The sequence below is a fragment of the Ambystoma mexicanum genome, chromosome 1p, assembly GCF_040938575.1.
Source record: "Ambystoma mexicanum isolate Mex_15411 chromosome 1p, UKY_AmexF1_1, whole genome shotgun sequence".
NCBI lineage: Eukaryota > Metazoa > Chordata > Amphibia > Caudata > Ambystomatidae > Ambystoma > Ambystoma mexicanum.
This window is the reverse complement of record NC_090921.1, coordinates 1,465,176,470-1,465,197,744: the sequence shown is the minus strand read 5'-3', so window position 1 is coordinate 1,465,197,744 and position 21,275 is coordinate 1,465,176,470. Positions and strand designations below refer to the sequence as shown.

Genomic DNA, 21,275 nt, shown 5'->3' with positions numbered 1-21,275 from the left:
CAGTCCCTTGAAACCCGCGTATGAGCTACATGAGTAGTAATGGTGATACACCCCTCAGTGGCAGGCCAACTGTGGTGGTGAGGGCACTGCCGCCTGCATTAAAGGACCATTGCTTCACTCAGGCCCTTAACTTAGGTGGCAGGCCATTACTGGCAAGGTCGGCCTGCCGTCTCGGGTTATATCGCCTCATTAAATGCTTTTTTGAATTATGAATGTATTCTCTCAGAGACTATTTTGTATTACTTTAATGGTAAATACATTATGTTATCTATGTTTATGTCTAGGTGTAGCACTGGCAGTCCAATAATAGTTGGTGATTTTTCGCATTTTTTGGCAGAGACTTATGAAGAATGTCAAATTTCAAGTCTAACTGCGACACTGTCATCGGTTACCTTTGTTTTTTCATACATGCAGACTCTAGAAAAACATCTTTCCGATGCATTACAAACTGTCGTTACAAGTAGAATACCAGTTGAACGAGGTTGATCAAGCAAGCTATCATTTTGGGGTAGCATAGCCCTCACTGTAATTTACATGCAGAGAGCGCGTATATAGGCGCTTCTGTGCACTCAGTCCCCTGCGTGCAGTTTTGATTGTTTGCACTCTGAGGCACAAAAAAGCACAGAATTCCATGTGGTCCCGAGTTTCCGTGTATTACTGCACGCTTGAAAATGCCTCTCACCACATGCACGTGAATTTACATGTATGCCATGTGCAGAGGCATTGACATGGATTCCCCTGGAATCTGCCTGCTTGCAACACGCATGCACAAGAACCCAGAGCATCCCCGCCAGCATGGAAATCAGTTGCTGGCGGGGATGCTACCGTACATGTCGGGCAGAGGAGATGGGGATGGCGGGATCGTACATTTCATTCCGTGCGCCCCCTCCGCCTCGCAAATAGTTCATCTTGGCCCATAGCTTTGAAACGGCATACACTCATGTGTAAAGTAAACCTTTCATGCTTTGTATTTGCAGCCATTTCAACTCCCCAGGCACTTCTAAAAGGGGCACATACATATTCCCCAGCAAAGTTTGCAGCTCATGCAGTCCACTTCACAAACTAAAGGTCTCCTGGCACTTATGTTATAGGTAGAGTAGGATAGTGGCACACCTGGTGATATTGAAGTTTTAGAAGGAGACTAAGCCAATTTAAACAGAAACTTGGGTGCGGGGGAGGTAGGACTACCCTGACATGGAGTAGGATATGAACATAGAAAAATGTAAAATGGCGTCCGAATGATCTCGAATAGGTGTCGGGGTTCACATTGCAAAATCTATGCACCTAAAAAAAAGCGCAGGGGTACTCATTAACCTTAGCAATGGCAAGAGGTGTCATCAACAATTAACTTATCAACGTGGAAAATGCTAATTTCAATCAATAAATAAAGCGTGCAGCACAGATGGGTGTTTGCCCTTTGTAATATGAACACCCGAAAAATAATGTAAGAGAGTATATGTTTTAGACTGGTGCTGGGAAATTATGACAGGTGTGCAGATTTGAAATCCGAGAATCGCTTTGAAAACATTTCCTGCACGGCAAAGTTCCTTTGGGACATGTCTTCTTCAGTCGTGCCTGATTTTTCTGCTTGTCCTGTGGTCATGCGCAGAAACGGCAGCGCTGTGAGCCTAGCGACCGCGGTTCGAATCCACATTATCGTCCCTGATTTAATCAGGCAGTTCGTTTTTAAAGTGGGTCATACATAGTTTTTTACTCCTAGCCTCAAAAATACACAGGGTGGACAGCGCCCGTCCTCTAAAAAAAAGGTGTGTGGACTATATAGTTTTACTTTAATGGTAAATAAATAGTGTTGCCTACATTTCTGACTAGGCACGTCCGCGACTTGTGCCCTGTGCTGGTACATGTGTGCTTTTGCATGGTATTAGCACAAGGGAAAACATTGCCCTAGTGATAAACGAATATATTCCAATGCATGTTGGGATATTTCTTCTCTGTGAAAGATAGTGACCTAAAGACTCTGGGTAAGTCTCTCGTAACCAGGACTAATGTCTGGCAGAGAGACTCCCAGGACCCCCTTGTCAATTTGCATATTTAAGTAACTTTGGGTCTCACCCTAAATTACTAGGGGAATCCAGACGTGGACCCCTTGCTCGCTATTCTTAGAGAGGCACAGCTCCTCCCTACTGATGAGGTCCAACAAGACCGAAACACGTGTCTGGGGATGCTGTTGGTACTCTTGTTCAGAGGAGAATTGCCTAGCGTTTTGGTGCTGGACTGCCCCAGGGCAGGACAAAGACTGATATGTTTGGGATATTTCTTCTCTGTGAAAGATAGTGAGCTAAAGACTCTGGGTAAGTTTTTCATAACCAGCACTAATGTCTGGCAGAGAGACTCCCAGGACCCCTTTGTCAATTTGCATATTTAAGTAACTTTGGGTCTCACCCTAAATTACTAGGGGAATCCAGACGTGGACCCCTTGCTCGCTATTCTTAGAGAGGCACAGCTCCTCCCTACTGATGAGGTCCAACAAGACCGAAACACGTGTCTGGGGATGCTGTTGGTACTCTTGTTCAGAGGAGAATTGCCTAGCGTTTTGGTGCTGGACTGCCCCAGGGCAGGACAAAGACTGATATGTTTGGGATATTTCTTCTCTGTGAAAGATAGTGAGCTAAAGACTCTGGGTAAGTTTTTCATAACCAGCACTAATGTCTGGCAGAGAGACTCCCAGGACCCCCTTGTCAATTTGCATATTTAATAACTTTGGGTCTCACCCTAAGCTACTAGGGGAATCCAGACGTGGACCCCTTGCTCACTATTCTTAGAGAGACACAGCTCCTCCCTACTGATGAGGTCCAACCAGACCGAAACACGTGTCTGGGGATGCTGTTGGTACTCTTGTTCAGAGGAGAATTGCCTAGCATTTTGGTGCTGGACTGCCCCAGGGCAGGAAAAAGACTGATATGTTTGGGATATTTTTTCTCTGTGAAAGATAGTGAGCTAAAGACTCTGGGTAAGTCTCTCGTAACCAGGACTAATATCTGGCAGAAAGAATCCCATGACCCCCTTGTCAATTTACTATGCAATGTTTGCCGTACTGCTCATAGGGCACGTTGTTAGCAAGGAGGCAACATTGCCCTGGTGCAAAAATGCAGTGAAAACATCTGTATTTACGCTGGTGCAATGATTGCCCCAGTGCTAATAGTGTGTAAAATCGTGCTTTCACTAGTGCAACATTCCATAATCAGGTCCTTGATGGTGGGATGGTGATTCGCCCAAATATTTGTTTTAAAATGTTTTTCATTGGTTCTAATTTAAACCTTTAACAATTGTTCTTCTTTCATTCCCCATTGCCATATCCACTTGCATAGTTTCTTAGTGTTAAAAGATGTCACAGCATTGCATGTAAGAATAATTAAAATTCCAATATTCGGATCAAAATTGCAAAAAAAAAAGAAATTATCCACTCCCCAGAACAACCGACCTCCACCCCTCCTCCCTCCACAGTCCATTTTGTTTTCCAATTTGAGCTGGACATAAGCCCCACAGTAGTCCCTACAAGATACCGAAATCCCATCCAGATTGTAACCAGGCCTTGGATTCTGTACATCTATCCTTTCATTTCAAATTAAAAAATGTCATTTGTAAATTTCACCAATGCGAAGCTAAGTGATGGGTTTCCCCCCCCCCTCAACCTCCAAAAGTAGCATGTGCCACCACTCCTCTGCCGACAGTGACTCCACTCTCTTGCTAAATCTTCCCATGTATAGTGTTCACTGGGCCGTCAAGCCTCTACAATAAACGATTACGTGCTTCAGGGACTCTACAGAGTCTTGGCGATCAGAAAACCTACATGCCATTACTGATTTCTCTATTTGCTTTCGAGCCCACAGCACTTTGTTAGTTAAGTAGAGGCTTAGGCGCATTGTCATAAATGGATCTCTGTTTCTCCTACAAGGACATGTCAGCATGTATTTCGAGATAGATCTCAGGGCTCACCATTCACCATTATAATCCAGCATTAGCCCATTTGAGTTCCTTTTGTCTTGGGTCAATATCCAGTCATCCTGATACAGTTTAGCTTCAACTGCCATGGGATTAGCAATTAGATCTTCTAGTGTGACATTCAGGTTAGTAAAACATTTAGAACATTTCTCCTTCCAATAATCCAAAGGCCTCTCCGGACCTTTACCTGGTATTTATCCCAGAAGGCGGTCATGAGTTCGCAATGAGGGATTTTCGGAATAGAGTAGCGACTTCCAGAGGCTCACTGAGTAAAGCGATTGCAGACCCAATTCAAATCTAATCAGAGCCAGTGGAAGTCCCCTTGGAAGTCGCAAACATTTCTTCCCAAAAATTCCCTCAAAAATTCTGCAGGTTTACCATGGGAGATTTAACCCAGACTCCGTTCTGTATGGCTGGATCAGGACCACTTTCATATTGTAAAAGGTCACAATGGGAACCATTGAGAATCTACCATGTCTACCATGCAATGACATACCCTGGTCGGCCATGTTTTTAGCTTTTATTCTCAGACCCATGACCCATGGGGTCTCGATCATGCGCTGATTCACACACACCACCAGGTACGTGATGGTTTCTATATGTTCTAAACTTTCTATATCAATTCTCCATTTAAATTCAAACCTTTGGATCCCTCTATCCGCGTTTAGAATCATCTCTTATGATTTTTTTTGCAGATTTAATTTGCAGATCGTTGCTCCTGATATAATGTTGGAGGGACATGAGTCTGCTTTGCAAGCCTATAGGAGTTTTATCCATAAGAGTCAGATGCCAGCTTAAAACACTCAAGGTATTGGGTTTCATTGATTTTCTGGGGGTAGGCTATGACTTGAGCCAGGTGTTCTGCTAGTTCTGACAAATAAAATTAAACAGGGCTGGCGCTAAAGGGAACCCCTGCTTAAGGCCCTCAGTGTGTCTTGATTTCTTTGGACAAACCCCCCTCCATCTTCAAACGGACCTGCATAGATGTTCCAGAATACGATTCCCTTATAGATTCGAACACAGGCGCCTGACATTGCCAACCCTACAGTTTTTTCCACACTCTCTCCCTACTGATACCATCAAATGCCTGCTCTAAATCCACAAATGCTACAAACATTTTAATGTTTTCCTTTTTTGCTTGCATTTTCAGGAGATTCAGCAGGAAGAGATTGAGGGAGGTTCCTACATCTTTGACAAAACCCATTTGGCGGGGGTCCAACAGTCCTGCTGCATTAGCTCATTTTGTTAGGTGGTTCAATATTAAAGCAGCAAAGAGTTTCCCTGGATATCCAGAAGGGTGATAGGACAATATTTTTCCGGATTCATTCTATCGCCCTTCTTGAAAATCGGCACTATCACAGCTTTTTTCCAGGATAAGGAAACCTTCTTTTTCTTCATTATTTGTCGGAAAATCTGGTAGAGAAATTCTGCCCAGTGCTCTGGATTCTGTTAGAGTATGGTATTAGTTCATCCATCCAGCCCAGGGGCTCGTGGGCTACTCCGTTTTATATTCAGGGACAGGATGTCATTTTTATCAAAATACCAAGACCACGGTTCCGGGTCTTGGGGGACCCTCTCTGTCTCACTTGGGTACAGAAATGACCTACCCACTGTGATTAAAGTCAAGAGACCAGCGTGGGCTCTACCCATCACACCTTTTTTGGCTGGATTTAAAAAAACATGCAAACCCATCACACAACAGAGCTTCTGTTAACCAACATTCCCGAAAACACAAGATATCATAGGATTTCAAGTCCCTCTTCTCGTTGGCAACCAAGTACAAAACAACATTTTTTCCAACATCCTATCAGGATCTCCTCCCGGCTGCTTAAACTCTCGCTCTATTCGTGATTGCCATGAATGAGCACCCTTGGCAGCCAGGCCCAGGACGCCCCATCCTCCTCTTGGCAGGGTCTCCCCTGATCTTCATTTTAATTCTGGGCTCTGTTCGTGAGGCTGAGAACGTGGCTGTCAACCCTTTAGGCTCCGACGTCACCCTCTCTACCTCTTTAAGATCAAAGCCTAAGGGCTGGAACGTTTTCACCGCATCCCACAGAGTCCTTTTGATCAGGTTAGATCTCAGATGTAATATCACCCAATCCATTCTTGATTCCTTAACAAATGTAACCAATAGGATGTCATCTGAGTTTATTGCTCGGAGTGTTGGAATGTATTTAGGATTAAGCCATCCTTGGAACTCAGCATACGTTCCAATGAAAGGGTTATCCCGGCATCGGAATACACCCACAGTTGTCCATCTTGGTTGGATGTATTCTGCGGTTTTGGAAAACACTCCCCATGCTTCAGCCTTCTTGGCCTCTCTGTAATTTTGATCCCATATTTGCCTTTTTGTGGCCAAAGTAAGAAACTCCTTAGTAGGTTTCTTCCTAGATCTCGGATCCAACGCCACTAAAGCTCCCCTCCCTGGGTTAGAATCGCGTTCAATGCAGTCTGTAGAGCTAGATCCTACTTGCTTCTCCTGTTCCTCATTGATGGATCCAGTGGAATATGCTGCGTAGTCCAGGCGGGATTCCTCTTGACTCTCAAAAGCCGCATGGACAGGAACTCTCCGTTCAAGGACCCCCTCAGTTTCCACATTTGTATCAACTCCTTCTTTTTTAATTGGAGATATTTTCTTCATTTTTCTATTTCCTTGAATCAAGTGCTCTCTGGAGGGGGAGATGGAGCTCTCAAGTTGCGGCAAAAAATGTTGGCAGCGTTGGATTTTTGAGGTTTTAACGAAGACTTATTTTTACATCTCTTTCATTGGGGCGGTGGTTCACGGTCATTTAGTTTTGGGCCTTTGCCAAAGATCAAATAGTTTTCCTTCGCAGCAGGACCCCTTTTTTTAATGTTCTATCTCAGCCTCTTTCGATAAATCTAGTTGATCCGCATCCAAATGTTCTACTTCCAGGACCTCACCTAAGGAATTCACCCTTTCCAAAAGCGAAGTTGTAGGTTGATATTCATTCCCTTTCAGATTTGTTGCAGTCTTCTTGCCAGCATCTATCACCATCGCTGATTCCTGCTGGAGCTTTATAGTTCCATTCCTTCCGGGGCCCGTAGAGCTTGATATCTTCTCAGACCCCTTTGGAATCTGCTGTGATTCAATACAATGCTCCATTGGATGGTTCTTTTTTGTTGAGGCTGGATCATACATACCACGTAACAATGTTTGCGATTCTATTATCGCTTCCATCATTGTACTTTTAGCTGTCAATTCTTCCCTCGCCAATTCCCACAAGCGATCTTGTCATTGCATAGATTGCTCGGCTTCCCAATCAAGTCTTGCTAGCACACCGGCTGTAAGTGCTTCTAAATAGGTCATTCTTGAATGCATCATCGCCAGCAATGTAGCCTAGTCTTTGTCATTTTCGTTTATTGCTTCGTATAATTTAATAATAAACGGTGCAAGAGAGATAGAAAGGGCAGACATTATAATACCTTGGAGCTGTGATATTGAATTTTTCATACCAAGTTCATCCAAGGGCGTCACATTTGGGGAAAAAGCAGATTCTTTCAACGTAGAATCCCTAGAGTGAGATGAGGGAGCCGGAGACCTTCCATGTGCCCCTTGAACTCTAAGGGGAAAATCATGATGGTAAAAGCTTGCTGAGTTCAAATGAGTAGACTCCCTGCCCAAGTCCTGTCGGTCCTCCTTCCTCTCTTCATTTTCCAATCTTCCAGAGGAGTTAGGAAACGTTGTTCCGGGTCCTTTTGAATGGAATGACTCGAATTCACCCTGTTCACCCTGTTCGGAAATACTGGATGTAAGGCCACCATATTTTCCCCTTAGAGATTTCCGGTCCAAGTTAGCCTGAAGAGCAGCTATATCCTTTCACAACTGAAGCACTAGTTCTGAGGTCAAGGACTCACTCCTCTCTCCCGACCTGGGCTCTCCAGTCTCCTGCTGCCTTATTCCCTCGAGTTCCTCCCGTGGATACACAGGCTGTAGAGGTCAATCTGACCTCTTCCTAAGTGGGGGGTCCCCTCTTCTAGGCCTGGCCCTTGTTTTTGGCTGGGGTACTTTTGCAGTGTCTCTTCATCTTCTTTGGATACACTCTTTTTGGTGGCAGACATAGACTTCACACTTTTGGCCTTGCTTCTCCTCTCTAGAGCATCATGGCCGTCGCCATTGGGAGAGTTAAACACTTCTTCCTCTGCCAACCGCATTTCATTTTCAGTCACATCTAGCTGCGGAATGGATCGATTTAATGTTACTTCACAAACATTCTGTTTAGCACTCTCCGCAGTGGAACCGTATATCGATCTCACCTCATTCTCCCGCTCTGATTCTGACATCCACCTCGAGAGGGCCAGCTCTTGCAATTTCAATTGGCGCCGGGTGCTTGAACCCACTTGGGCCATCACTCCGTAGGTATCTTACGCGCTCTAGATGTTTCAGCACTCTCCATCGACCCAAAAGGAGATGAAGGTCGAAATACAAAATGTTCATGCTGGGATCCCGGAAGGGGTAGTCCTCAGGCCTGGTCCGATGTTTGCCAGTGGACCACAGCAGACCACTTTCCAATCCACTTCCCGCTGCACGTTCTGTGTTTTTTTTAGAATCTTAATGCACAGAGTGCCGGTAATAGCCATGCCTCGCACTGTTAGCCAGAGAAGAAATCCTCCACCAGCACACAGCAGACAGCAGACCACTATCCGATCCACTTCCCGCTCTGCGTTCCGCAGGACTGGGAGTTTTTAGACTCCTAGTGCACACAGAGCAGGTAATAGCCACGCCTCTCACTGGTAGCCACAGATGAAATCCTCTGCCAACACACAGCAGACAGCAGACCACTATCCGATCCACTTCCCGCTCTGCGTTCCGCAGGACTGGGAGTTTTTAGACTCCTAGTGCACACTGAGCAGGTAATAGCCACGCCTCTCACTGGTAGCCAAAGATGAAATCCTCTGCCAACACACAGCAGACAGCAGACCACTATCCGATCCACTTCCCGCTCTGCGTTCCGCAGGACTGGGAGTTTTTAGACTCCTAGTGCACACTGAGCAGGTAATAGCCACGCCTCTCACTGGTAGCCACAGATGAAATCCTCTGCCAACACACAGCAGACAGCAGACCACTATCCGATCCACTTCCCGCTCTGCGTTCCGCAGGACTGGGAGTTTTTAGACTCCTAGTGCACACTGAGCAGGTAATAGCCACGCCTCTCACTGGTAGCCACAGATGAAATCCTCTGCCAACACAGAGCAGGCCACTTTCTGATCCACTTCCCGCTCTGCATTCCGCGGGTCTGGGGGGTTTTAGAGTCTTAGTGCACACAGAGCAGGTAAAAGCCACGCCTCTCACTTGTAGCCGCAGAAGAAATCCTCTGCCAACACAGAGCAGGCAGCAGGCCAGATTCCGATCCACTTCCCGCTCCGCGGGTCTGGGGGGTTTTAGAGTCTTAGTGTACACAGAGCAGGTAATAGCCACACCTCTCACTGGTAGCCACAGAAAAAATCATCTGCCAACACACAGCAGACAGCAGACCACTTTTCGATCCACTTGCCGTTCTTGCCATGTGAAAAAATGCAGTGAATAGATCTGTATTTACGCTAGCGCAGTGTTTGCCCCAGTGCTAATAGTGTGTGAAATTGTGCTTTCACTGGTGCAAAATTCCATAATCAGGCCCTTGATGGTGATTTGGCCAAATATTTTGTCCCTGCCACCTTGTGTCCCTATTTCGGCTTTAAGGCTAGAGACAGGCTTATGTTGCTTGAAGGACAGGTTTCCGAAAAGAGGGGTCTATTATAATTTAAGATTCTGAAGGAACCCAGGTGCTTGATATTGAGGGTTGTGAGCTCTCTAATAGCACCCACAGGACTGTCAAGCCAACAGCCTTGTCCTTCTTTCGGTTTAGAGACTCTCTGGCACTTCCCACCTAGGAAGCTTGCTTGCAGAGCCTAGCAGGGCACGCTTTGTGCTGGCTGGGTACTGGTTCTGGAGCTACTAGAAGTTCCTCTGGTTTCAGTATCTCCCTCTGTTCCCTGGGAGATGTTTAGGGGAAGGATCTTGCTTCCCACTTGTAAATCCTGGCCTTCCTTCACTGGTGGAAGCTGTAAGGCAGACTGTACCTTCAGCCAGGGTCCAAATGAGTCCTTCTTGTTACTCCATGCAAAATCTTCAGATGATCTGCCAAAAGAGGGTATCAACCCTCTTTTAAAGCCAAATGGGCCCCATTGATTTGTGTAGGCTAAGTCTACCTGAATAAACCAATCCTGGATCCCCACCAACAATATTCTGTTATGTGTTAGGTCATAACCAGAGTGCTTTGCAACAGGAAAGGTAAAGGGGTGAAAACATGTACTACTAAGTCCCACCCACCTGCCTGTCTGTTGTGAATCAAAGGGTCTCTCTGGTTAATGCGCTCTCTGTGATTCCTGATTAAAGGCAGGTCTCCTTTGAACTTTTGGCGAGAACAGACTTTCTGTATCCATCAAATCACATACTCATACCCTCTCAAATGGGACCCCCCTACAGTGGTTGCCTACTTTAAACACATGTACCAGACTTAACACTTCACTGCCCTTGATACTGAGTGGCGGGAGCTGACTTCAGGTTGACACAGGTGCATATCAAAAAGGTTTTGGGGTTTCCTGTCCTTTGTTAGCTCTGCAACCACACCTTGCGCAGGCTTGCTTCAATTAACACTCATCAGTATTTGCTGCCCCCTGCAGAACTGACAATTGGCAGTGCAGATCCATTGAGCCTTTGATATTTAATTAAGCTGGCCATGGCCGGAGGAAGGTTTTGCCCTCCTGCTCTTGAGATGCCTTCCTGCACTGCTGGCTGTCACATTCCAACTAAATGGGACATGAGGGGGCGGCGCCTGTAGACTGTGTCCACCGAGAGTACACAGATCTATGTGTTTGTTTTGTGGTGAGGATAGTAAATGTGTGCGGATTCGCCCCACACAATTTCCGAGGTTGATCTCCCATCATTAAATTTCTTTAACAATATCAAAAAAGCCCAGGCGAATGCAACCCTCCCACCCCCCTGCGGATAGTCGAATTCCTCACAGTCCTGCAGGTGGGGAAGGGTCTTTGGTGGACTGTAAGTGACTGTGGAGGATTTATGCCTACCTTCTGTCTATGAGGTATGTCCTAAAAAGGAAAACAGTTGGCTAAAGCTTCAAGAGAGAAGGAAGAGGTAAATGGTGTCAGTGAGAGCTGGGCAGGATGCATATCATCTGTGGGTAGATTGGCGCCTCACAGCATTGTAGGAAATCAAGCGGGGTTGGGAGCCTTGTAAACTGGTGGAAATGAAAGACAAATCTCCACAGCCAACCATGACCCTTATCTAAACATTCTGGGTGTCTCGCAGTGGTGTAAAAATAAGGGAAGGGGGCATATACAAAATGCTTGGGGGCCCCCTCAGATTTCAGTCAGCCACAGACATACCCCATTCTTGGGCGGTTCTGGTGTCTCTGCTTTCTAATAAGTGTCCCTGAAACAATCAAAGAGTCTGCGACAATGTTTCTAACCCATGTTCTGTGTCCTGCAGACTGAGTGCTTCAACTTCAACCGGGTCCTATGGGATGTGAACCAGACTCACCTCTACACATGCGGAACCCATGCCTTCAGCCCGACATGCGCCTACATTGTAAGTCCCTTTCGTCCGTCCTAGTAGAATGGGTGCTATTGGCCGCAAATCCAAGGGCCATTTCTAGGGGAGGGCGCACTGGGCAGTTGCCCAGGGTGTAGAGTGTAACGTGATACTGAAGGACTATTGGTTGGTTGGGTAAAAACTGTAAAACGTCTGTCCGTAGACAGATGTTCTAAAGTTTTTACACAATTAACGAATTTTTATTTTTATGTTTTACTAATGAAATATGCGTTAAAGGAAAGGACAGAAAGATATTTTAAGTCCCTTGCTATGTTTTATTGCTGCAGAGATTCAGATGAAATTTGGTATTGTCTCTTTGTAAATATGAAACTGGCTGTTCGTACGGCAATAGTGCAATTTTTGAATCACTGTTTCCCTGTCCATGAATTTAATGTATGGAAAGCATTTAATTTGTGTATAAATGGACTCTTGAGAAGTAATAATGATACAAATGATGAGCCTTTTTTGTTTCTTTTATGATTTGGAGCGTCTTAAAATCTCTTTAAAATTTTAAATGAAATCTGTGTATGATATGGAAATATTATGTTGTATATATGTTTAGATGATGTGCAGGGGGCAGCATAGTCTTTGCTCATGTACCATCTCAAACATTAGTACCTTGAATGTACCTTAACTTGAAAGGGACCCTTAGGGCAAGGTGGGACCATTAGACCCCCGGGACAGACTTGCTACAGCTGATGGGGGGACTGCGGAGGCGCTAAAAAGGCAAATGAGGCTGGGAATGGCAACACAATCCAAATAACACTAAAGCGAAAACTAAGAGAAGGGAAGGGCTAGGAGAAAGGCGTGTGGAGGGTAGGGAGACAAAGAGGTGGTGAAAGACAGAAAGGATGAGGATAGAGACTGGTAGGAAAGTCAATGAAGATGGAAGACGAAGAAATAAAGAAAAAAGGGTGCAAATAAAGACAAAGAATCGCAGAGAGTGAAACAAGCGTCAGATATCTTATGGTATTTCACGTGATATCTGTATATCGCCTTACTGCCATTATGCTGGCATCAAAGCGCTTTGATATCAAAAGAAAGCAAAAAGAATGGAAGATAAAAACAAAGGAATGCAGGTGAATGAATGTAGAACAAAAGGAAGGGAGGGTGGAAAAAAGAAACGGAAATGGTGAGAAAGAGGGGGTGGGGGGACTTTGCAGACTGTAAAATAGCGTGGTAGAAAGGGACCAGGAAAGAGCAAGAAGACAGAAAAGGGGAGCGATCAAGGGAATGAAATGCGTAGAGCAAGAAGGGCACGGAGGGGGTTTTAAAAGAAGACGAGGAGCTATGGAGTGAGTGATGCTCGACAAAAGAGATACAAAGAAAAGAAGAAAAACAGGATGGAAATGCAAGGGAGAGAGATGGGGAAAGTGTTTAAAAATATAAAATGGAATGGGGAGTGGTTGTGGTATGAAAGTAAACTAGGGACTTCTGTGGGGCGGGAGCATTTTAGGGGTTTGCCACGGGCTCCATATAGCCTGGAAAGTACCCTGGTGAGAGCCATAAACTTCTGAAAACCTGGCTCTTTCCCTAAAACCTACCGGTTCCGTTCTAGCATCATCAAAATAACACCGACCCAGCGAAGCACCCAAAGCAAAACCAAATGCAAAAAAAAAAAAAAAAAAACGTATTGTATCTAATATTCAGAAAAGAAATTAAAACGAGTAATAAAGATGCAAACAGTGAAGTCAATTAACACAAATTTACCACTGATAAAAGAATAATAGAGCATGGACGAGCTTGGAAAGACGATGAGTGTGATGAACAGATGATTTAGAAGGACGAACGAATAAAGATGATTCTAGACAAATATAAATGAATGTGTAGGATGAAAACGGTTGACTGGTACGTCTGGCAGACGGTTGGGTCTGGAGACCCGATAAATAATACGAGCAAAATCGATGGGGGTGACGAATGAGTATGTAAACCAACTGACTGTAGAAAGCGGTCCAAGTATGAAGAGCGGCTATGGGTAGAAAGTGGAGGAAGGTGGAGAATTGGAAGAGCATACAGAGCGAAAGAGCTTGTTGATCGAAGAGAGCATACAGAGCAGAAGAACGTCTAGAGCAGATGCGCATAATGAATAGAGAAAAGTATCGGCGACTAAATGAGGGAGCGACAGGGTGTGGAAGAGCGGAAGAACGCCGAAGCACAGGATGACTGTGCAAGGCGGATGTCTGTGATGGGCGGTTGTCTGTGGTGGGCGGTTGTCTGTGGAGGGCGGATAACTGTGGAGGGCGGATACCTTTGGAAGATGAGTGTGGATGGCGGCTGACCGAGAAAGGCGGACGACTATGAAGGGCGGACGACTATGAAGGGCGGACTACTGTAGAGGGCGGATGGCTGTGGAGGGCGGATGGCTGCGGAGGGCGGATGGCTGCGGAGGGCGGATGGCTGCGGAGGGCGGATGGCTGCGGAGGGCGAATGGCTGCCGAGGGCGGATGGCTGCGGAGGGCGGATGGCTGCGGAGGGCGGATGGCTGCGGAGGGCGGATGGCTGCGGAGGGCGGATGACTGCGGAGGGCGGATGGCTGCGGAGGGCGGTTGACTGCGGATTCGAGTCCAATACCCTCTCTAATCGAAATGATTTTAGAACTGTTCCCAATAGACTCTGCATGGAAAATTGTACTTAGAAGTTCGCCCAGTCCCTCTCTGGGAAAGTTGCTTTTAGAAGTTTGCACACTGAAAGAGCATATAACCCATCACACCACACCCCACGCTTACTCTCTCCTTACATCACCACTCAACTAGAACACAGAGATACTATGACACCATTCGGTATAACTGTTCTCATACGAACATCCACCGCTTACTCCACATCACTCTATGTAAACACTGCTGGTCCCACACCCCCAGCCAGGCGTTTTCCTCAGGCCTAACGCAGCCACATCCGTTCCGGATAAATCCCGCCAGAACGAACACATTCTCCTGATCTCTCAACCACCACACCTACCGATAAGAAGCAGCTATCACACGTGCACCGCACAAGCTGCACACATATCCGGTGCTCACACGCACCTTTTGACTATCCCTACTCTCTCTACTGATCTGAACTTCGGTTCCCAAGGGCGTTCAACCTACCAGCGCCTTCAGACCATACCAATGGTATATAAGGCGCTATATAAGTGCAAAATAACAATAACAATAACAATATCTTATTTGGTGCAGCTAAGGAGTTGGTTGGTGGGCAGGATAATCAGGGCTTTAAATGGGCCGGGCAGACTCCAAAAAATCTATCTGAAGTGGGCCGCTGCTGGGGCTCCTTAAAGTCCCCAGTAGCCCCAGCCAATGATGCTGCTAGAGGCAAGGCCTTTTTCTACAGCCTGAAGCTGTTGGTCATGGGCAAACTCTTCAAGGTGTAGACAAAAACACCTTCTTCTGTGGTCAAGGTGCCCTGCCTGAGGGGGCATTATGGAAGCAAAGGGCGAGGCTGCAAGAAGTCAAGGCCGCTTTTCTTCTGTAATGGTGGAACCAGGCATCCTTTTAACTAACGCATCCCAGTAGTTATCCCTGCATCTCTTAGTTGAAAGGATGCCTGGCAGGGGTGGGTGCCGCCATTGAGGAACAAAAGGCGTGGTGTTGGCCCCACCAGGCATCTCTTTAGTTGAGACATACATGGATCAGCACCCTCTAGTGCTGATTGCTACAATGGGTTGCCTGTGGGGGGGTTACATGGAGCTAATTAGGCCGGGGCTTGAAAGGGGGCGGAGCCTAATGGGCTGCAGGTGACCCTGCTTTGTAACGCCTTTCAAAACCCCTGCGTCCCCTCCCCAACTAAGTAGGAAACGGGTTTTGCGCCATGTTCTATTCGAAAGCCTTCCCTTCCGGCTTGGAAGCCTGACCTGCCTCTCGCGTGAGTTCTATTTAGCTCGGGTTTTAGTCGAACCTCCTCCGAGCGAAAGATTAATTTAGTGTAAAAAAAAATACATTGACTTAATGGTGCCATCGTATATCCATTCATTAATGTATATATGTTTTTTTTTATTGAACAGGATGTTGACAGTTTTTCTCTAGTTGCCAACAGCAGCGTGGACGCAAGGGGTCAGTCGCCCTTTGACCCGGTCCATAAACACACGGCCATTATGGTAGGTAAGTAATCCAGAACTGTGTCTCCGTAGTTCACTGGCGATACAAGTCTGACATCTACTGGCCACAGGTGGGATCTGTTTTTAGTGGTGTTTATCGCTTCAACCACAGTTCGTTTTGTGTCAACATGGACTCGTCATTATGTCCATTCTTTCAGTTCGCAAACTATTTGTGTTATCTTTCGTTTCAAGTTACGGAATCAAACACATATTTTCTGAATAGCTATTATAATCTAAGCCTGTTATTGAATACTCATTAAACTAGCCACACCAAGTTCCTCTTTAGAAGCTGAGCTAATCGTTTGATCAAATAATGCTCCATAGATGGCAGTGGGCCTCATTATAACCCTGGCGGTAGCCGTGCCTGTAAAACAGGCATGGCTGCAGCCGGAGTTGCATTTTGTCCGGCACCTGTCAATGAGGAATTACTGGGCAATTCCGGCCGGATCCGGTAATTATTGCATTGCCGGGTGCCGGCGCCTGTCAGTCCCCATTCCCATTTGAGCCGCATAGGGCTCAATGGGAATGGGGACGTCGGATGCACCGGCAACACACATGCTGCGCTCGTGGGTGCCGCACTGCCCACCAGGCCAGACCCGGCGGGCTGAGATGCGGCCGCGAACACAGCTCGTAGTATGGCGGTCCGGGAACTACGGTACCGCCATGTTTACCGGTACCATAGTTCCCAGACCGCCATGCTTATAATGAGGCCCAGTGAGTGTGAAGGGGCCACGGCGCTACCTGCAGAATGCAGTGGGCCGCGGATCCCAGAAGGAAGTAAAGCATCACGGCCACGCTGTAGCCGTGTTAGTATTAACGCTAGGATGTACGTGACGTGGGTCAAATCAGAATGTGCCCAGGGCGTGCCTTTCCATTGGAGTTATCTCGGGAATAATTCCTAAGTGAAACACATGGCCCTCTGCTGTGAGAGCAAGCATTCGGGGTGCATGCAAGCCACTGCAACGCGCTTCCAAAGCGGGCATTGGGTTCTTAGGCCCCACTCACTAGGACGGCATCCCATTCCTGTCACATGTTCCATGCAGAAAAAAAGGGCCCGGCTGTCTTGTCCGGGTGCACATAGGCATAGAAAGCTGTACCCGCCGTTAAAGGGGCAGGAGACCTCGGTTTGCTGGAGCTGTACTTTGATGTCCGGGCCTTTAGAAGCCAGTATAGCCCCCTTAGACCTAGGCATGTTACTCGGTTCCTTTATACTCCATTTCTAATTTGGTTTGCTTGCGATAATAAAGTGCAGTGCCGCCTCTTCTTCCGCAAGCAACTTGTAATTCAAGTACATTGAAGGGCAATATTGCGTTATTGCTTATTTTTTTGTAAAGTGCGTCATTGTCTGGGAAGGCATCTTGGCACTGTGGACAAGAAGATCACTTATGATCTTAGTTTTTCGACGCTGAAACGCCCCAGGTTTTCAGTCTGTTCCAACGTGCTACATGTTGTTTTCATGATGGATAATGTTTTGCTGTGAGTGCCACGGTCTACTCCGGAAGCAGAAGTCATAACGCGTTGACCTCCTGTCCTTTCACATCTATACCCAAGACCCAATGGAAGCCTTAATAATGCAACATGTGACTAAAGCTTCTTTCCCGCCTTCTAGATGGTGAACTCTACACTGGGACTATGAATAATTTCCAAGGCAACAAGCCTGTCATCTTGCGTAACCTTGGCAACAGGACCAGCCTAAAGACTGACGAATCCCTTGGCTGGCTGCACAGTAAGAACATCTTCTGTTTTCACTCTAACTGACGACACAAGTAGCCGTGATTTGTATTCCTTCACTTAAGACTACCCTTGAAGTTTTTAAAATATTGGTCTATGCATTTATGTATGACGTTTTTTTTAATTAATTTAACATATTGTGTTAACTGCACCCTAACCCCGAAAAGGAAACGGGGAGTGACATTAAAAAATGATGTGAGAAATTCAGTCATAAAAATCAATTACGAATGCACACACCGCGATGATGGCTAGCATTTAAATAACAAAAGCAAAAAGGAAACAGACTATAGTGCTAAATAGGTAAAAACAAGAAATTATGCTACAACCAAAGACAACCAGAAAACAGGGAAAAAAAGGGCAGTCCATGAACATGCAAAAGAAAACAATTGAGTTTCCAGATTGCTGCAAAAGGAGCAATCTTCATATTATTTAGAAGAGAGTTTCAGTCTGGGGTCAACTAAAAAAAAGCATGATCCGGGAGTGTGCACCGCCTGAATTTGGAAATCCGCATTCGCTGGGTCACACAACTATTATTAGTCAATTGGTTCGAAACCTACCCCCGAAAACTGCACAGTTTGGGGCACACATTTCAGATCTCCCAAAACCTGCACCTTAAAAGTAGTGCCAAATTCTTTATAAAAAGACAAAAGTGATTAGGAAGCCCAGGAAGGGGCACTAAGACCGGGGTTGGGAGGAGGGGAGGTGGCGCGACGGATGGTCACCGTTTGGTGCTTGAGAGGCTAGACCTGCAAGCGGCCAAAGATAAAGCAGGGATACCTACTAATGCCCACATTCTGTGCTCAGCCGAAGCAGACATAAAATGGCGGAGCATGGTTTCTGTGAGTTCCAGCTGAATCCACACATTCTTGCAGGTATGGGGTTCTGGCTCCCACAGATTTCCCATGGGCATGGCTCTCAACTCCCCCATGACTATTCTGCTGACAGCGGAGACATCATGATTGGGCGCCCTTTACAAGTAAAATCAATTGGGTTCTTATATCGCTTTGTGACGCCGGAGGATAGCTCAGGGGCAACGTGCTCACCTTGGAAGCAAGACGACGAGGAGCAACGCAGGTTCGATCCCTGGGTCTGCGTTTAGAAACCTCTGGGTATTAAGCACGTTATAAAGAACCAATTACAATTACAATTGCGCTTCATGCTGGAGCCCAGCCTCTAAGCACGGGACCAGGGTTGAAACCCGGGCTGCGCTGTCTTGCTTCCAAGACAAGTGCAGTGCCCCTGAGCTATCTTCTAAGACAACTTTAAAATCTTACGTTGACGATGAGGCCCAATGGAGGGGGCCCGTTTCGGTGGCGGTTCCTTCTCCTGGTTGCTTTCTTCCATTTGCAATTCCCTATTGGCTATGATCCTTCTGTCCAGGACCACTTGACCTTCCATAATCTGGGGGAAACCTTTCTGTGTAACTACATTTCATAAACTTTGTCGGAGAAAAGTGCCAAAGTTAGTGCCATAAAGGCTGTTGGTTTTCACACGCTTTGCGGACTAAAACATGGCATGTTAAAATAGGCCCTTACGATAGAGAAGAGGTTGGGATGGATAGCCTTGTTAGCCCTTTGATACAAGCATCTCCCGAGTGACCCCAATGCCTGTGATTTCCCCTTGCAGCCGATGCAGCCTTTGTGGCATCCTTCAACATCCAGCACCCCGAAAAGCCGGCTGACGGCAAAGTTTATTTCTTCTTCGAGGAGACGGCAAAGGAGTTTGACTTCTTCGAGAAGCTGACTGTGTCCAGAGTAGCACGTGTGTGCAAGGTAAGTGAGGGAGCCCAATGTTTTGGCATGTCTGAGGGCAGCTGGCCGCACCAGTCACATGAATCGCTGTACCCGGACAGAATCAATGCCATACTACTGCATTTTTGGCAGTAAATCATTTGATGCCTATTGTATCGCACTGTTGAACTCTGAGTTTGGAGGCGAAGTGGCGGACTTATCTCCAGCATAGATCTGGAGAAATATCCTCCACTTTAGCACCGACAATCATTGGATTTCCCACAGCAGAATTAGTGTCCACAGCAAATCCACAAACAAAACCACGGAGTCCTGCGTACTCCAAATATTTAGATTAGCCCCACTTTACTACCACTCATAATCTGACGCAAATTCCACCGGACTGAGTGACGGTAACAGTAAACACGCTTGCCAGTAATTCCACTGAGCAGTCACAGCTCACTCTCACCTGTGTCAGTATTGCCACCTTCAGCCCCTTCCAAGGGATGTAGAGTGAAGACTATAAGATGCCACATTCAGGCCCAAGCAGCCGCCTCTGTGCAGCCAATGTGCCCAACAGCACCACAGCGCCCTAAGATTTTCCGGGGGCTTGCAATCGTTTATTATAGTGAATTTATAACCCCACTATAGAGTAAGGCAATGTTCAGAAGCTCAAACACAGTCTTATATTCTACAAACGTATCATGTCTAAAAGATGAAAGCTATTGGCCTTTTTAACTTAATTCTCATGCGCAAGGACCACACAAACAACATATTCTCTAGGCTGGACTATTGCAACAGCCTCTTTCTAAATCTGCCTGCTTCTACTCTCTGCCCTCTGCAACTCATCCCGAACAGGACTGCAAGACTTGTCCTCGGCCTCAAGCCTGGGGATCGTATCTCTCCAGGACTGAAATCTCTGCCCTGGCTCCCAGTGGCTGCGAGGATTAAGTTCAAAACCCTCTGCATCATCCACAAGGCCTTCTGGGGCCTGGGGCCACAATACCTTCAACTCTCTCTTCCTAAATATCTTCCTTCTCGAGCTCTTCGCTCATCCGCCTCCAACTCCCTCAGTGTCAGTCGCTTCTCCAAGCAACGAGTTGGTGGTACATCTCTCTATTCGGCTGGGGCCTCCCTCTGGAACAGCCTTCCTGCCTCCCTGAAACTTGAGGAGAACCATCTTCGGTTCCGGAAGCACCTTAAAACCTTCCTCCTTGCTTCTGCTTTCTCTCACCCTCTCCCCTGCTGAATTCCTTGCAGATACTGAGACTGCACTGGTTACCTGGCCTCCCTTCCGTTCTCAGGCCCAAGCCCTGCCAGTTGCACACCTGCACTGCCTCTCTGGCAACCACTGCACCTGGGGACTGTTTTCTGTATCCCTACAGTCCCCCTACCAGCACTTATATCTGCACTCAGCCTGCACTTGTCTTCAGCTGGCCGTTTTTTATTTATCTCTTTCTTTTATTATCCCATGTACTGCACTTTTCACCTCCCCCCTGCACTTTTTCCCTTTCCCCCTTCCCTTGCTCGATCTGAGTGACACCTGGCCTAGTAAGATCGTTGTCTGTCTTACCTTTGTTCCCCCTCCCTTGCCTCGTCGCACCTTGAAACACTTGTGTATAGGTGTGTTCTAAATGCCATATCATATCAGATCATATGCTCCAGTGTCGTCCAACATCTTGCGTTTCTTGCCTGCCTGTTTCAAAAGCAGGCAAGTTAGAAGCCTCCAATGTTTTTCTTTTTCATTTCTTCCAAACTGTCCATTCATAGGTAGGAAAAGGCCAACTAACGTCTAGATTAATGGGAAATAGGTTATTATGCAAATATATTAATACAGACGTACAGCAAAGAAAGTCTCACATGGAAGCTAAGGCAGAAACTCTCGGCAGAAATAACAGTACATCACCTTTATTGTCCTTGCTGGGGGGAATTAGAGGAATTCCTATAGGCCTACAGAGAACCCACCTAAAACACAAAAGGGGATCTCTATAGTAGCACAGTCAAGATGGAAGAGTAAACAAGTACACAAGTGTTTCTAGGCGCAACAAGACAAAGGAGGGAAGACAGAGGGAGGACAAGACAAACAATCCTACTAGGCCTTTTGTCATTCAGATCGTTCAAGTGTGAGAACGAGAAGTGCAAGGGGTGACGGATCACG

The 21,275-nt window shown here is 46.5% G+C and overlaps 1 protein-coding gene across 9 annotated transcripts in view; it reads left to right on the top strand.

Annotated features, from left to right (window-relative positions):
- The window catches only part of SEMA4A (semaphorin 4A), a 733,849-nt gene that overhangs the window by 637,420 nt on the left and 75,154 nt on the right, over positions 1–21,275 (top strand). For all 9 annotated transcript variants that reach the window (XM_069607120.1, XM_069607124.1, XM_069607119.1 and 6 more), the window contains 4 exons: positions 11,471–11,569; positions 15,567–15,663; positions 17,269–17,385; positions 19,017–19,162. In XM_069607120.1, the coding sequence (XP_069463221.1) occupies positions 11,471–11,569; positions 15,567–15,663; positions 17,269–17,385; positions 19,017–19,162 (459 nt within the window). The remainder of the gene's footprint in view (positions 1–11,470; positions 11,570–15,566; positions 15,664–17,268; positions 17,386–19,016; positions 19,163–21,275) is intronic.